This window comes from Salmo salar, chromosome ssa21 (genome assembly GCF_905237065.1).
Source record: "Salmo salar chromosome ssa21, Ssal_v3.1, whole genome shotgun sequence".
NCBI lineage: Eukaryota > Metazoa > Chordata > Actinopteri > Salmoniformes > Salmonidae > Salmo > Salmo salar.
The window spans coordinates 44,895,197-44,914,542 of NC_059462.1; the positions used below are offsets into that span (position 1 = coordinate 44,895,197).

At 41.5% G+C, this 19,346-nt stretch overlaps 1 protein-coding gene across 2 annotated transcripts in view; it reads right to left on the reverse strand.

Annotated features, from left to right (window-relative positions):
- Window positions 1-5,307: 5,307 nt before the first annotated feature.
- LOC106582396 (transmembrane protein 163) overlaps window positions 5,308-19,346 on the reverse strand; it is a 125,542-nt gene continuing 111,503 nt past the window's right edge. For both annotated transcript variants that reach the window (XM_014165470.2, XM_014165469.2), the window contains exons 6-8: window positions 7,123-7,234; window positions 6,368-6,509; window positions 5,308-5,502 (exon numbers count right to left, since the gene is read on the reverse strand). In XM_014165470.2, the coding sequence (XP_014020945.1) occupies window positions 5,442-5,502; window positions 6,368-6,509; window positions 7,123-7,234 (315 nt within the window). In that variant the 3' untranslated portion in view covers window positions 5,308-5,441. The remainder of the gene's footprint in view (window positions 5,503-6,367; window positions 6,510-7,122; window positions 7,235-19,346) is intronic.

Consider the following 19,346-nt stretch of genomic DNA (forward strand, 5'->3'; position numbering starts at 1 on the left):
GATGAGAGAGATATCCAAATAGTTATCACCAATTTCAAGTTAAGATAGTTGTTTAATGAAATTGACAAGTATGTGTGTATCGCCAAGTATGTGTGTCTGTCAAGTATGAGGGCAATTGCGTCACTATAGGACGCAATTGCCAACACAATGGGGAATAGGTTCAGTTAAACTCCCACCACATGCTACAATAGGCCTCCAAGTGGCTTCTCTAGTGATTTGTGAACCTTAGGAAGACAGAACCTAAGAGGGACTGAAGGGAGGTCTTTGTAAGATACTTAAGTTCAGATTGGCATGTGTTACTTTGATGTACTTGACTGTTGCCAGGCAAAAAAAAAAAAGTTATCTACAAAAGCCAGACAAAAGCTCCTCTTGGTAGGCTAGCAGAGCGCACATTTTATAAGCTTGTCTCTGCTTCCCCCTGTGTGGTGGGGGAAAAGGAATTACAACATTTTCAATGAATGAGCAGGATAAAACTTTATTGTTCAATAAAACTTTTCCTCTGTGAGGAAGAGGTACCACATAGTCAGATATGTGTTCTACATAAATATACATACAGTAGTGTTTACATAATCTGTAATACCATTGAAATATTTACAATCAGACACATGATTCTACTCTTAAACTGTTCACAGGTGTAATTTACATTAAGATGATGTGTCTAGACGAGTGTGAGTGTGTGTGTGTGTGTGTGTGTGTGTGTGTGTGTGTGTGTGTGTGTGTGTGTGTGTGTGTGTGTGTGTGTGTGTGTGTGTGTGTGTGTGTGTGTGTGTGTGTGTGTTTTAGAAAAGCAAAAAGTATATACTGTAGAACGCTGGGGTTTGTGTCAGCCTACGCAAAGGTAAACAGTGGAAAGGGCTACTGTTGCTACAGCATAACTTCATAAAATGATTAGTAGAAGACATCGCTATGGTTACACACGTTGTCTATGAGATTGTGCTTGTGTCTGCTCCCCTACATTACCAGTGTGTTTCCATGTATCTCTGTGTCTGTCTTTGTCTGATTACCAGTGCTTACGAAGTAAAACGCATGAGCCAATTAATTAATAGCACATTGCTGCCAATTACACCATTAAACACATATCTAGAAATGATTTCACAGCTTTGAATCGGGAATTACTGTAACAGATTCTTAGCACGAATTCAACTTCACCAGACGTCATCTGGCGACATTTTGGAGAAAACACATCCATACAGTGAAGTAGTTACAAAATAGATGTTGCTCCTATAACGTCAGTCAATCTATAGCATCTACAGTATACTCACTTACAATGTACAGTATGCACAACTCAGTTGTATGACATCATACACTGGAATGAATACGCAGGCATGAGAACATACATACAAATTCCATGGAAAATTACAATCTTTTTTAACAGCCTCTAAATTCAGCTGATGAGGAAGTTTGTCCGTGTTATTCTGAATGTTACTGTATCCTGCTCTTCTAAGCAGTAAGCACAGACATAATTTAACAATGTAAGACCAGGAATGACACACTAGGAAGTATAACATTTCTTTAACTTCCTATTTCTGTGCTTCTTTGGATGGAATTTAAGATCTAAACTCTGTGCTTTTTCTTTTTTGAAGACTTATGCAATTGTCATCTTTGTGGGGGTAAAGAAAGCTCTCACTTACACGTTTACAGTGTATCAACTCAAAGCTGAGCAGAACTGGCAGTGTAAAGACTTATACTACGACTTAAATATAATATGAATAATCTATCGTTTAGAAAATAACATAGCACTATTCATCCATTTTAGCTATTCCTATTGGTTTGCTACATCTAGAAGGCTCTATCTAAACAGTGTATTAAACATTTATACACATTTCATGTTTTGTATTTACAGTCATTTGTGTACAGTATACAGGAAACGTGCTAGCATCACTACTATGAGGGGTAAGCTGAGGTACACAGTAAGAGAAAGTACATTGTCTTTGATGGTGATCCAATATGCTGTGAAGCAGATCACTGACGTACATAGTGACTGATGGCCTCACATAATATTGACTCTCTATGTTGGTTACTGTCCATACTGTCAGGACAGGCAGATTAAGTTGGGACATGTACATTGAATTTTGACATGGAACTCGAATGTATCCCCATATAACTATTGTAATTGTGAAACATGGCACATAATCACATCTATTGGCTACCGCATGTTAAGAATTCTAATTTAGTTTAAAAAGTAATGAATACAATTTTGAAATACAGTGTTCTGTACATACATACACTACTTTACCTGAACCAGTTACTTTCTTGTTTCTAACCTTGACTTCAGTCTTTCTCTCACGCTCTACGGACATAGATACATACAGTATATATCATTGTAAACATAAGTAAGGTATGCCATGTAAACAAGCTGGCTAATAATGTTGTCTTCGTTTAGGAATCTGAGCATGTATGGCACTGAAACATATGACTATCAGTTATATAGACACGGTTATCACAGACAAGGTTGTGGAGAGATACAGTCATTATTATGACAGGATTTAACACTGTTATCTAGAACAAAACAGTGTGGTACAGCATGCATATCTGGAGGAAGAGGTATTACTGTAGCTACTGTAACTATCTCTAGTCTGGTTCACTGTGTGCTCCCATCTGGATAGGCTTCTACTTGTGCTTTGTCAAGTAGAAAGGTGTTTCTGTACTTCTAGTGATTGATCGACTTGTGTTCTTTGTTCTCAGCTTTTCAGTGGGACACTGTAATGCCATATTTTCACTTATGCCAACCGTTTGCTTTTCGCCCTCAACCCTGAAGTCAATGTTGACTGTGAACTACTCTCTGCCTTGCTTGACGGTCTGCTCTGGTCTGGTCTGCTCTGGTCTGGTCTGGTCTGGTCTAGTCTGGTCTGGTCTGGTCTGGTCTTCTAGTCTGCTCTGGTCTGGTCTAGTCTGGTCTGCTCTGATCTGGTCTAGTCTGGTCTAGTCTGGTCTAGTCTGGTCTAGTCTGGTCTAGTCTGGTCTAGTCTGGTCTGGTCTAGTCTGGTCTAGTCTGGTCTGCTCTGATCTGGTCTGGTCTGCTCTGATCTGGTCTGGTCTGCTCTGATCTGGTCTGGTTTGGTCTGTTTTGGTCTGGTCTGGTTTGCTCTGGTCTGCTCTGCTCTGGTCTGCTCTGGTCTGGTCTGCTCTGTGCATGTACAGTACTCTATATCTTAGCAATGGGCAGCCACACCCCTCCAGATTGACTGTGAACTACAGTTGCAGCCTGGCCCTGCTGTTTGGGCCTCCCTTTCTCTCTCTCTTTTGTTTCTCTCTGAAGCCAGATAGTGGAGGACTACCGTGGAGTGACTGGCCATAGTCCTCTACCATAGAGATAGATACATGTATCACTGTGTCCTCTACTGGCACCTGGACTGTGTCAGTAGAGAAGCCAGGAGAAGCCAGGAGAAGCCAGAAGAAGCCAGGAGAAGCCAGGAGAAGCCAGGAGAAGCCAGGAGAAGCCAGAAGAAGCCAGGAGAAGCCAGGAGAAGCCGGGAGAAGCCAGGAGAAGCCAGGAGAAGCCAGGAGAAGCCAGAAGAAGCCAGGAGAAGCCAGGAGAAGCCAGGAGAAGCCAGGAGAAGCCAGAAGAAGCCAGGAGAAGCCAGGAGAAGCCGGGAGAAGCCAGGAGAAGCCAGGAGAAGCCAGGAGAAGCCAGGAGAAGCCAGAAGAAGCCAGGAGAAGCACTGTAGAGGGCATTCATTTCCAGTGTATGACTCCAGCTGTGTGAGCTGCTCACAGACCTATCTACCGTTCACTGTATAGCTCTCTTTATATATACTGAACAAAAATATAAATGTAACATGTAAAGTGTTGGTCCCATGTTTCATGAGCTGAAATAAATGATCCCAGACATTTTCCATATGCACAAAAAGCTTATTTCTCTAAAATTCTGGGCACACATTTGTTTACATCCCTGTTAGTGAGTATTTTTCCTTTGCCAAGATAATTCATCCACCTCACAGCTGTAGCATATCAAGAAGCTTATTAAAGACCATGATCATTACACAGGTGCACCTTGTGCTGGGGACAATAAAAGGCCACTCTAAAATGTGCAGTTTTGTCACACAACACAATGCCACAGATGTCTCATTTTGAGGGAGCGTGTAATTGGCATGCTGACTCTAGGAATGTTCACCAGAGCTGTTTCCAGGTCATTTAATGTTAATTTCTCTACCATAAGCCGCCTCCAACGTTGTTTTAGAGAATTTGGCAGTATGTCCAATCGGCCTCACAACCGTCATGCGGGCGAGCGGTTTGCTGATGTCAACGTTGTGAACAGAGTGCCCCATGGTGGTGGTGTGGTTATTGTATGGGCAGACATAAGCTACTGACAACTAACACAATTGCATTTTATTGATGGCAATTTGAATGCACAGAGATACCATGACGAGATCCTGGGGCCCACTGTGAGGCCCATTGTTGTTAGGGTATCTGTGACCAACAGATGTATATCTGTATTCCCAGTCATGTAAAATCCATAGATTAGGGTCTAATGAATTTATTTAAATTGACTGATTTTCTTATATGAACTGTAACTCAGCCAAATCTTTGACATTTTTGGATGTTGCGTTTATATTTTTGTTCAGTATACTATAGTTACACAGCTTCTAATTTCAGAGAGTAATGGAGACAGACAGGGCAGAAAGTAGTGGCAGGATTCCACTCCAACATGCACTCTGAACCTGCAGTCAGTCAGCCAGACCCATTATAAATTCTAACAATACGTAGGGGTTTTAGAATGTCACAGAAGATGAGATGGATGATCTACAACAGGTCTTACTAATCAGTGTTGGCAAGGAAAAGGGAACATTTGACTAAGGATCCCAGGAGGTTTGGATCAATATAAAAATTATGATCTTGTGCCTTTCAAAATGCCAGGGCTTCCAGGTCGCTTAGCAACAATGGCAAGGGGTTCAAATAGACATGCCAAAGGAACGCTCCTCTCTCTGGTACCAGACGTTAATGCCAACCTCTTCCTAGTCATTTTCTCACCCCTTTCATTCCCTCCTTTTCTGGATAGTAGTAACGATGGACAGAATGTGTCAGGAGGTAAGGAGAAACGGTTGGGGGGGGTGGGGTGGTTGGATGGGAAAAGCTTGATTGAGGGGTTGGCATTCAGAATGACAACATCTTAATGTCTTTCATTGTTTTGCCCTCCGAGTCTTTCCAGGCTAAGGCCTGTGTGTGTGTGTGTGTGTGTGTGTGTGTGTGTGTGTGTGTGTGTGTGTGTGTGTGTGTGTGTGTGTGTGTGTGTGTGTGTGTGTGTGTGTGTGTGTGTGTGTGTGTGTGTGTGTGATGAGAGAGAGAGAGAGAGAGAGAGAGAGAGAGAGAGAGAGAGAGAGAGAGAGAGAGAGAGAGAGAGAGAGAGAGAGAGAGAGAGAGAGAGAGGCGGAAGGGAGGGGTTGGGGCTGTGGCAGGTGTAACCCTGGTCCTCGGAGCATCCCACTAATCTGGTGACTGGCTCACTCAAAGCGTTCGTAGTTCCTGGTCTGTCTCACCCTGGGTACCATGTCCAGCAGGAGTCTGGAGGAAGGGAAGAAGAGAGACATGTCATGTGATACAAGAGTAGATAAGATGTGTCATAACACATTAAATGTTTGACTGTGTATAAAACAACTACAATTGTTAAATCAACCATTTTAAAAACACGCACACATAAAACTTCAAAAAGACACACATCCACATGAGTAAAGTCATGGAGGTTAACAAACATTATAAACTGGGTGGTTCGAGCCCTGAATGCTGATTGACTGACAGCCGTGGTATATCAGACCATGTACCACGGGTATGACAAAACATTTATTTTTACTGCTCTAATTACATTGAGAACCAGTTTATAACAGCAATAAGGCACCTCAGGGGGTTGTGGTGTATGGCCAATATATCACGTCTAAGGGCTGTATCCAGGCACTCCGCGTTGCGTCATGCTTAAGAACAGTCCTAAGCCGTGGTATATTGGTCATATACCACACCTCCTCGTGCCTTACCGCTTAAATAAAGTCTGGGACTTATTTCCATTGTGGTCCTCTCTAACTGTAAGATAAGATAGTGACTTTCTTTTTCCCATGGGGGAATGTGTGTCAATATACACCATGTGGTCCTATTTATGACTAATGGGTGTGTATCATGTGTGTCTGTCAGGGTTGGGCTCAATTCCACATTTAATTGATAATGCCTCATAAATTCCAATTCAATTCTTGAATTTGAAGTAGTATACAGGATACAGAATTTCTATTCGAATTTGAATGAAAGGAAATAGAATTTAATTCAGTGAAATTCAAATGCTTCTTCTATTCAATATTAGGTATAGTCTATACAAATATAAATCTTGTAAATAAAACATCAAACATGTCTGTCTGTGCGTGTGTGCAGGCTACACTTCTCTTACTTGACCCCATACGCGAGGATGACGAGTCCGATGATGACGCCGATGGATCCGTCCAGGTACCAGACGTCAGGGTGGTGTCTGAACACCTCAGCACTGATGAGGATGGAGAAACCCATGATTCCCCCCACCATGGAGTTAAACGCTACAGCCACAGAGAAGAACCCCATTAATAACACACCATGGAGTTAAAAAGTAATGTGCCTGCCTCCATGTCTGTCTGGTGGGAAATAAGTGAAAAGGGTCTGAGAACAGAACAGCAACCTCAGACTTATTGGATTGTTGCTTTGTGAAAACCTGGGGGGAGAGAGAAGGGGGAGGGAGAGAGAGAGAGAGAGAGAGAGAGAGAGAGAGAGAGAGAGAGAGAGAGAGAGAGAGAGAGAGAGAGAGAGAGAGAAAACCAACAAGTGAGGGAGCGGGTGTATCGGGCGAGGGAGAGAGGGATGGAGGGAGGGGGTGAGGCTCTACTTTGAGCCCATGGGAGAGGAGTGTCTACAGCTGGACCACGTACACCAGCCACCCCCTCAGCTCTTATGTATTACCATCATTTGTTTTTCTGACTTTCTCCCATTTTTCTCACCTCCCTGGCACAAGGCCTTATATTGCTGCTTTAATTGGCTCCAGTTCAAGTAGGCATGCTGTGCAAGCCCTTGGTACAGTATTTGTGAGTGTGTGTGTCTATGTGTGTGTGTGTGTGTGTGTGTGTGTGTGTGTGTGTGTGTGTGTGTGTGTATATGAGTCAGTCTTTCCTGGCCTACCGTCAGTGATGAGGGCTCTACTGGTCAGCACTCTCCCCAGCATGAACTTCAACACAGCCAGGATAATACACATAATCCCACTGACAATAGACACACTGAAGAGGAAGTCATCCTGAGAAATGGAGAGAGAGAAAGCGAGAGAGAAATAGAGAGAGAGAGAGAGAGAGAGAGAGAGGGAGAAAGAGAGAAAGAGACAGAGACAGAGACAGAGAGAGAGAGAGAGGAGATGAGAGGAGAGGAGAGGGAGAAAGAGAGAAAGAGACAGAGACAGAGACAGAGAGAGAGAGAGAGGAGATGAGAGGAGAGGAGAGGGAGAAAGAGAGAATGAGAGAAAGAGACAGAGATTGAGAAAGAGAGTGGAGGGGAGAGGGAGAGAATAGAAAGGACAAAAGGTAGAAAATCTACAGTGAGATGAGTGAAATAGTTACGGAGTGCTCTTGTTAAGTTTTCAGCAGTGTCATTAATATTAATATGGCACAGCCAGGCTTGCAGTATGTGCCTCTCCTCTCCACAAGGTCATTATGTTTGGTATGGTGTTACTGTGATAAAACACTGCTTCACAAACACATGATGCCTCCTATCCAGTATTAGGGCTCTATTCAATCTGTGTCGCTGAAGTGATAGAACAGAAATGTAAAAGTCATTTCCGATTGAGACGAAATATGACCATTTACCGTGAAGGCAGTCTCCGCTAACGCGAGAACATTGCATTTAAATTCCAATCATGCTGTAACGCTGACCTTCCGCGATCCGGATTGAATAGAGCCCTTAGTGAAACAAAAGGTGACAAACAGCTTGGTATAGACACATGTTGTGTTTATACAATATGCTGTATATCCACTGTAAACTCCAAGGCATTTTTAACTGAAATACTTCTAGTAATTGTACTCAAACTCAATGAAAAGTCATTATTACTTAAAATGTTTATGTGGTGCTGACTCAAAACTAACGGGAAGTCACACCAACTAAATTTTTTAAAGATATGAAAACAAATGAACTTTTTTCCCAGCATGCTCTTCTGCAGGTAGAGTTTTTGGACATGTTTCTAATATCTGTGTTTTTGAATGTACATTGAGTGATTGATTGATTAAATGTTTTGCTACACAAAAATAATTGTTTTATAAACTACATTTTTGCACCCATTACTGAAATGGTTTAAATGGCTTAGGTAGTTTCCTCCCACTGTTCTTAACCCTGGCAGTCATTATGAATGCAGGTTGCTGGTGATTACAAATTTCAACTGTTGGATAGCCTAAAGCTGGCTAGATTCCAATAGGAATTACACATCACTATGCAAGCCAGCATAATGTGATTTACAGTTAGGGTTGCAAAATTCAGCTACATTTCCCAGGTATTTCCATAAATCCTGGTTGGAAAATTACTGGAAAAATGTTTGTGAAAGTTTGTGGAATTTTGCAATCCAACTTGCAGGCCTGATGTGGCCTGTAAACTAGGAGTTTCAGGCCACTGTATAAGGCCTTATGATATATGTAATGGTTCAGTTATAATGATAATATTCACCTAGGAACTCACTTGGTGAAGGCCACAGGACTGAAAATGAAAATCTCTGTCACTAACAAATACACTCATTGGTGGCAAATCTACAATTCAATGGAAAAGGTAAGGCACACTGGGAAATGATTGGAGGTGTGGCTTAGTGGGGGCGTTACATTTACATATACCTTACTCAAAAAAACTGCATTTGTATTACTCATATGAAGGTAGTACTGCTCACTGCAGATATTTAAGCCCCCAGATACAAATGTTTTGCATACCCTGCCATCATGATATATCATTCAACCAGGTAGGCCTATTTTACAGGCAACATTTAACACATAAGAGTCTAAGACCTGTCTAAGCCAGCATATACAAACGCATTGAATAACAGATTCACTACATGGATCAACAGTTAGTCCCAAAATTAAAAGGAACTTTGTTCTGAGGCGTCTGTCCTATATCTGAGAGATATAAAAAAGATCAGGAAACATTAGTTACTTTTTATTTACATGTATTTAACACCTTATTTTTGCCACTAAACAGTCTAAGCCCTATCTTAGCAAGGGAAGGGGGTACTACTAAGCTATATGTAATTGTATTAAGGTCATACCAAGGATAATTTTGCTATTTGATTTGAAATTTTAAGACCCCTTGAATTATCAAACAAATATATTTAAACAATTATTTGCTGAAACATTTTATTTGGCCTTACTGCTATTAGCCCATACAAACACATTGAATAACAAAATCACACCACCCTACCCAAAGCACCCCAGTACATTCTGAGTGTTCCCTATTACTCCCCACATCAGAAGCCTTTACCAAGTCAAACTGCGGTCTGGAATCAATACTGAACAACATTACTGGTTGTTCCTCTATCTAATATGGAGATATCTTCCCTTCCCTCTGCATGTTCAGACTCAAACACCTTCTGTCTGTGAGGCGGTTGTGAGAGAGAGAGACAGAAGGTGTTTTTCCTTTCTTTCTATCATTTATCCCTGGCTCAAATTAAAAGTCCACTTCCACACAGCAGCTGGGAAACCAATCTAACTACTCCATTTTTAATCAGGATCCACTCACTGGCCACTGAGGGTTAGGGAGGGTGGACGTGAGAGGAATCCACGCATTCACACAGAGCTACCACCACCACAGCAAGCCCTCTGTCTGTCCTGACCTTTGACTCAGTTTAGGACTTCCTCCCTACCAGTCCTCCCCAGTCTGAAATGAGAGCCATGACCTCTATACACAGTATCTTACTAGACCTGACCACTATCCACTATACACTGTATCTTACTAGACCTGACCTCTATCCACTATACACTGTATCTTACTAGACCTGACCTCTATCCACTATACACTGTATCTTACTAGACCTGACCTCTATCCACTATACACTGTATCTTACTAGACCTGACCTCTATCCACTATATCTTACTAGACCTGACCTCTATCCACTGTATCTTACTAGACCTGACCACTATCCACTATACACTGTATCTTACTAGACCTGACCTCTATCCACTATACACTGTATCTTACTAGACCTGACCTCTATCCACTATACACTGTATCTTACTAGACCTGACCTCTATCCACTATACACTGTATCTTACTAGACCTGACCTCTATCCACTATACACTGTATCTTACAAGACCTGACCTCTATCCACTGTATCTTACTAGACATGAACTCTATACACTGTATCTTACTAGACCTGACCTCTATCCACTATACACTGTATCTTACTAGACCTGAACCCTATCCACTATACACTGTATCTTACTAGACCTGACCTCTATCCACTGTATCTTACTAGACCTGACCTCTATCCACTATACACTGTATCTTACTAGACCTGACCTCTATCCACTATACACTGTATCTTACTAGACCTGACCTCTATCCACTATATCGTACTAGTCTTGACCTCTATCCACTATACACTGTATCTTACTAGACCTGACCTCTATCCACTATACACTGTATCTTACTAGACCTGACCTCTATCCACTATACACTGTATCTTACTAGACCTGACCTCTATCCACTATACACTGTATCTTACTAGACCTGACCTCTATCCACTATACACTGTATCGTACTAGTCTTGACCTCTATCCACTATACACTGTATCTTACAAGACCTGACCTCTATCCACTGTATCTTACTAGACATGAACTCTATACACTGTATCTTACTAGACCTGACCTCTATCCACTATACACTGTATCTTACTAGACCTGAACCCTATCCACTATACACTGTATCTTACTAGACCTGACCTCTATCCACTGTATCTTACTAGACCTGACCAATATCCACTATACACTGTATCTTACTAGACCTGACCTCTATCCACTATACACTGTATCGTACTAGTCTTGACCTCTATCCACTATACACTGTATCTTACAAGACCTGACCTCTATCCACTGTATCTTACTAGACATGAACTCTATACACTGTATCTTACTAGACCTGACCTCTATCCACTATACACTGTATCTTACAAGACCTGACCTCTATCCACTGTATCTTACTAGACCTGACCTCTATCCGCTATCCACTGTATCTTACTAGACCTGACCTCTATCCACTATCCACTGTATCTTACTAGACCTGACCTTTATCCACTATCCACTCGATCTTACTAGACCTGACCTTTATCCACTATCCACTCGATCTTACTAGACCTGACCTCTATCCACTATACACTGTATCTTACTAGACCTGACCTCTATCCACTATCCACTGTATCTTACTAGACCTGACCTCTATCCTCTATCCACTGTATCTTACTAGACCTGACCTCTATCCACTATACACTGTATCTTACTAGACCTGACCTCTATCCACTATACACTGTATCTTACTAGACCTGACCTCTATCCACTATCCACTGTATCTTACCAGACCTGACCTCTATCCACTATATCTTACTAGACCTGACCTCTATCCACTATAAACAGTATCTTACTAGACCTGACCTCTATCCACTATACACTGTATCAAACTAGACCTGACCTCTATCCACTGTATCTTACTAGACTTGACCTCTATCCACTATATCTTACTAGACCTGACCTCTATCCACTATATCTTACTAGACCTGACCTCTATCCACTATATCTTACTAGACTTGACCTCTATCCACTATATCTTACTAGACCTGACCTCTATCCACTATATCTTACTAGACCTGACCTGTATCCACTATCCACTGTATCTTACTAGACTTGACCTCTATCCACTATCCACTGTATCTTACTAGACCTGACCTCTATCCACTATACACTGTATCTTACTAGACCTGACCTCTATCCAGTATACACTGTATCTTACTAGACCTGACCTCTATCCACTATATCTAACTAGACCAGACCTCTATCCACTATACACCGTATCATACTAGACCTGACCTCTATCCACTATATCTTACTAGACCTGACCTCTATCCACTATCCACTGTATCTTACTAGACTTGACCTCTATCCTCTATCCACTGTATCTTACTAGACCTGACCTCTATCCACTATCCACTGTATCTTACTAGACCTGACCCCTATCCACTATACACTGTATCTTACTAGACCTGACCTCTATCCACTATACACTGTATCTTACTAGACCTGACCTCTATCCACTGTATCTTACTAGACCTGACCTCTATCCACTGTATCTTACTAGACCTGACCTCTATCCACTGTATCTTACTAGACCTGACCTCTATCCACTGTATCTTACTAGACCTGACCTCTATCCACTGTATCTTTCTAGACCTGACCTCTATCCACTATCCACTGCATCTTACTAGACATGACCTCTATCCACTATATCTTACTAGACATGAACTCTATACACTGTATCTTACTAGACCTGACCTCTATCCACTATACACTGTATCTTACTAGACCTGACCTCTATCCACTATACACTGTATCTTACTAGACCTGACCTCTATCCACTGTATCTTACTAGACCTGACCTCTTTCCACTATCCACTGTATCTTACTAGACCTGACCTCTTTCCACTATCCACTGTATCTTACTAGACCTGACCTCTATCCACTGTATCTTACTAGACCTGACCTCTATCCACTGTATCTTACTAGACCTGACCTCTATCCACTATACACTGTATCTTACTAGACCTGACCTCTATCCACTGTATCTTACTAGACCTGACCTCTATCCACTATACACTGTATCTTACTAGACCTGACCTCTATCCACTATACACTGTATCTTACTAGACCTGACCTCTATCCACTATACACTGTATCTTACTAGACCTGACCTCTATCCACTGTATCTTACTAGACCTGACCTCTATCCACTATACACTGTATCTTACTAGACCTGACCTCTATCCACTGTACACTGTATCTTACTAGACCTGACCTCTATCCACTATACACTGTATCTTACTAGACCTGACCTCTATCCACTATACACTGTATCTTACTAGACCTGACCTCTATCCACTATCCACTGTATCTTACTAGACCTGACCTCTATCCACTATACACTGTATCTTACTAGACCTGACCTCTATCCACTATACACTGTATCTTACTAGACCTGACCTCTATCCACTATACACTGTATCTTACTAGACCTGACCTCTATACCCTGTATCTTACTAGACCTGACCTCTAGCCACTATACACTGTATCTTACTAGACCTGACCTCTATCCACTATACACTGTATCTTACTAGACCTGACCTCTATCCACTGTATCTTACTAGACCTGACCTCTATCCACTATCCACTGTATCTTACTTGACCTGACATCTATCCACTATATCTTACTAGACCTGACCTCTATCCACTATACACTGTATCTTACTAGACCTGACCTCTATCCACTATACACTGTATCTTACTAGACCTGACCTCTATACACTGTATCTTACTAGACCTGACCTCTATCCTCTATCCACTGTATCTTACTTGACCTGACCTCTATCCACTATACACTGTATCTTACTAGACCTGACCTCTATCCACTGTACACTGTATCTTACTAGACCTGACCTCTATCCACTATCCACTGACTCTTACTAGACCTGACCTCTATAAACCGTATCTTACTAGACCTGACCTCTATAAACCGTATCTTACTAGACCTGACCTCTATCAACTGTACACTGTATCTTACTAGACCTGACCTCTATCCACTATCCACTGACTCTTACTAGACCTGACCTCTATAAACCGTATCTTACTAGACCTGACCTCTATCCACTATCCACTGACTCTTACTAGACCTGACCTCTATAAACCGTATCTTACTAGACCTGACCTCTATCCACTATCCACTGACTCTTACTAGACCTGACCTCTATCCACTATCCACTATATCTTACTAGACCTGAACTCTATCCACTATATCTTACTAGACCTGACCACTATCCACTGTATCTTACTAGAACTGACCTCTATCCACTATCCACTGTATCTTACTAGACATGACCTCTATCCACTATATCTTACTAGACCTGATCTCTATCCACTATACACTTTATCTTACTAGACCTGACCTCTATAAACCGTATCTTACTAGACCTGACCTCTATCCACTGAATCTTAATAGACCTGACCTCTATCCACTATCCACTATATCTTACTAGACCTGACCTCTATCCACTATATCTTACTAGACCTGACCTCTATCCACTGTATCTTACTAGAACTGACCTCTATCCACTATATCTTACTAGACCTGACCTCTATCCACTGTATCTTACTAGACCTGACCTCTATCCACTATACACTGTATCTTACTCGACCTGACCTCTATCCACTATACACTGTATCTTACTAGACCTGACCTCTATCCACTATACACTGTATCTTACTAGACCTGACCTCTATCCACTATACACTGTATCTTACTAGACCTGACTTCTATCCACTATATCTTACTAGACCTGACCTCTATCCACTGTATCTTACTCAACCTGACCTCTATCCACTATACACTGTATCTTACTAGACCTGACCTCTATCCACTGTATCTTACTAGACCTGACCTCTATCCACTATATACTATCTTACTAGACCTGACCTCTATCCACTATCCACTGTATCTTACTAGACCTGACCTCTATCCACTATCCACTGTATCTTACTAGACCTGACCTCTATCCACTATCCACTGTATCTTACTAGACCTGACCTCTATCCACTAAACACTGTATCTTACTAGACCTGACCTCTATCCACTATCCAATGTATCTTACTAGACCTGACCCCTATCCACTATACACTGTATCTTACGAGACCTGACCTCTATCCACTATACACTGTATCTTACTAGACCTGACCTCTATCCACTGTATCTTACTAGACCTGATCTCTATCCACTATATCTTACTAGACCTGACCTCTATCCACTATACACTGTATCTTACGAGACCTGACCTCTATCCACTATACACTGTATCTTACTAGACCTGACCTCTATCCACTGTATCTTACTAGACCTGATCTCTATCCACTATACACTGTATCTTACTAGACCTGACCTCTATCCACTATACACTGTATCTTACTAGACCTGACCTCTATCCATTATCCACTGTATCTTACTAGACCTGACCTCTATCCACTATCCACTGTATCTTACTAGACCTGACCTCTATCCACTATACACTGTATCTTACTAGACCTGACCTCTATCCACTGTACACTGTATCTTACTAGACCTGACCTCTATCCACTATCCACTGACTCTTACTAGACCTGACCTCTATAAACCGTATCTTACTAGACATGACCTCTATCCACTATATCTTACTAGACCTGACCTCTATCCACTATATCTTACTAGACATCACCTCTATCCACTATATCTTACTAGACCTGACCTCTATCCACTATACACTGTATCTTACTAGACCTGACCTCTATCCACTATACACTGTATCGTACTAGTCTTGACCTCTATCCACTATACACTGTATCTTACAAGACCTGACCTCTATCCACTGTATCTTACTAGACATGAACTCTATACACTGTATCTTACTAGACCTGACCTCTATCCACTATACACTGTATCTTACTAGACCTGAACCCTATCCACTATACACTGTATCTTACTAGACCTGACCTCTATCCACTATATCGTACTAGTCTTGACCTCTATCCACTATACACTGTATCTTACAAGACCTGACCTCTATCCACTATAAACAGTATCTTACTAGACCTGACCTCTATCCACTATACACTGTATCAAACTAGACCTGACCTCTATCCACTGGATCTTACTAGACTTGACCTCTATCCACTATATCTTACTAGACCTGACCTCTATCCACTATATCTTACTAGACCTGACCTCTATCCACTATATCTTACTAGACTTGACCTCTATCCACTATATCTTACTAGACCTGACCTCTATCCACTATATCTTACTAGACCTGACCTCTATCCACTATCCACTGTATCTTACTACACTTGACCTCTATCCACTATCCACTGTATCTTACTAGACCTGACCTCTATCCACTATACACTGTATCTTACTAGACCTGACCTCTATCCAGTATACACTGTATCTTACTAGACCTGACCTCTATCCACTATACACTGTATCTTACTAGACCTGACCTCTATCCACTATATCTTACTAGACTTGACCTCTATCCTCTATCCACTGTATCTTTCTAGACCTGACCTCTATCCACTATCCACTGTATCTTACTAGACCTGACCTCTATCCACTATATCTTACTAGACATGAACTCTATACACTGTATCTTACTAGACCTGACCTCTATCCACTATACACTGTATCTTACTAGACCTGACCTCTATCCACTATATCTTACTAGACATGAACTCTATACACTGTATCTTACTCGACCTGACCTCTATCCACTATACACTGTATCTTACTAGACCTGACCTCTATCCACTATACACTGTATCTTACTAGACCTGACCTCTATCCACTATACACTGTATCTTACTAGACCTGACCTCTTTCCACTATACACTGTATCTTACTAGACCTGACCTCTATCCACTATACACTGTATCTTACTAGACCTGACCTCTATCCACTATACACTGTATCTTACTAGACATGACCTCTATCCACTATAGACTGTATCTTACTAGACCTGACCCCTATCCACTATACACTGTATCTTACTAGACCTGACCTCTATCCACTGTATCTTACTAGACCTGACCTCTATACCCTGTATCTTACTAGACCTGACCTCTAGCCACTATACACTGTATCTTACTAGACCTGACCTCTATCCACTATACACTGTATCTTACTAGACCTGACCTCTATCCACTGTATCTTACTAGACCTGACCTCTATCCACTATCCACTGTATCTTACTTGACCTGACATCTATCCACTATATCTTACTAGACCTGACCTCTATCCACTGTATCTTACTAGACCTGACCTCTATCCACTATCCACTATATCTTACTCGACCTGACCTCTATCCACTATATCTTACTAGACCTGACCACTATCCACTGTATCTTACTAGAACTGTCCTCTATCCACTATACACTATCTTACTAGACCTGACCTCTATCCACTATCCACTGTATCTTACTAGACATGAACTCTATACACTGTATCTTACTAGACCTGACCTCTATCCACTATACACTGTATCTTACTCGACCTGACCTCTATCCACTATACACTGTATCTTACTAGACCTGACCTCTATCCACTATACACTGTATCTTACTAGACCTGACTTCTATCCACTATATCTTACTAGACCTGACCTCTATCCACTGTATCTTACTCAACCTGACCTCTATCCACTATACACTGTATCTTACTAGACCTGACCTCTATCCACTATCCACTGTATCTTACTAGACCTGACCCCTATCCACTATACACTGTATCTTACGAGACCTGACCTCTATCCACTATACACTGTATCTTACTAGACCTGAACTCTATCCACTGTATCTTACTAGACCTGACCTCTATCCACTGTATCTTACTAGACCTGACCTCTATCCACTATACACTGTATCTTACTAGACCTGACCTCTATCCACTAGACACTGTATCTTACTAGACCTGAACTCTATCCACTGTATCTTACTAGACCTGACCTCTATACACTGTATCTTACTAGACCTGACCTCTATCCACTATACACTGTATCTTACTAGACCTGACCTCTATACACTGTATCTTACTAGACCTGACCTCTATACACTGTACACTGTATCTTACTAGACCTGACCTCTATCCACTATCCACTGACTCTTACTAGACCTGACCTCTATCCACTATACACTGTATCTTACTAGACCTGACCTCTATCCACTATACACTGTATCTTACTAGACCTGACCTCTATCCACTATACACTGTATCTTACAAGACCTGACCTCTATCCACTATACACTGTATCTTACTAGACCTGACCTCTATCCACTATATCGTACTAGTCTTGACCTCTATCCACTATACACTGTATCTTACAAGACCTGACCTCTATCCACTGTATCTTACTAGACTTGACCTCTATCCACTATATCTTACTAGACCTGATCTCTATCCACTATATCTTACTAGACCTGACCTCTATCCACTATATCTTACTAGACTTGACCTCTATCCACTATATCTTACTAGACCTGACCTCTATCCACTATATCTTACTAGACCTGACCTCTATCCACTATCCACTGTATCTTACTACACTTGACCTCTATCCACTATCCACTGTATCTTACTAGACCTGACCTCTATCCACTATACACTGTATCTTACTAGACCTGACCTCTATCCAGTATACACTGTATCTTACTAGACCTGACCTCTATCCACTATACACTGTATCTTACTAGACCTGACCTCTATCCACTATATCTTACTAGACTTGACCTCTATCCACTATCCACTGTATCTTACTAGACTTGACCTCTATCCACTATCCACTGTATCTTACTAGACCTGACCTCTATCCACTATCCACTGTATCTTACTAGACCTGACCTCTATCCACTATCCACTGTATCTTACTAGACCTGACCTCTATCCACTATACACTGTATCTTACTAGACCTGACCTCTATCCACTGTACACTGTATCTTACTAGACCTGACCTCTATCCACTATCCACTGACTCTTACTAGACCTGACCTCTATAAACCGTATCTTACTAGACATGACCTCTATCCACTATATCTTACTAGACCTGACCTCTATCCACTATATCTTACTAGACATCACCTCTATCCACTATATCTTACTAGACCTGACCTCTATCCACTATACACTGTATCTTACTAGACCTGACCTCTATCCACTATACACTGTATCGTACTAGTCTTGACCTCTATCCACTATACACTGTATCTTACAAGACCTGACCTCTATCCACTGTATCTTACTAGACATGAACTCTATACACTGTATCTTACTAGACCTGACCTCTATCCACTATACACTGTATCTTACTAGACCTGAACCCTATCCACTATACACTGTATCTTACTAGACCTGACCTCTATCCACTATATCGTACTAGTCTTGACCTCTATCCACTATACACTGTATCTTACAAGACCTGACCTCTATCCACTATAAACAGTATCTTACTAGACCTGACCTCTATCCACTATACACTGTATCAAACTAGACCTGACCTCTATCCACTGTATCTTACTAGACTTGACCTCTATCCACTATATCTTACTAGA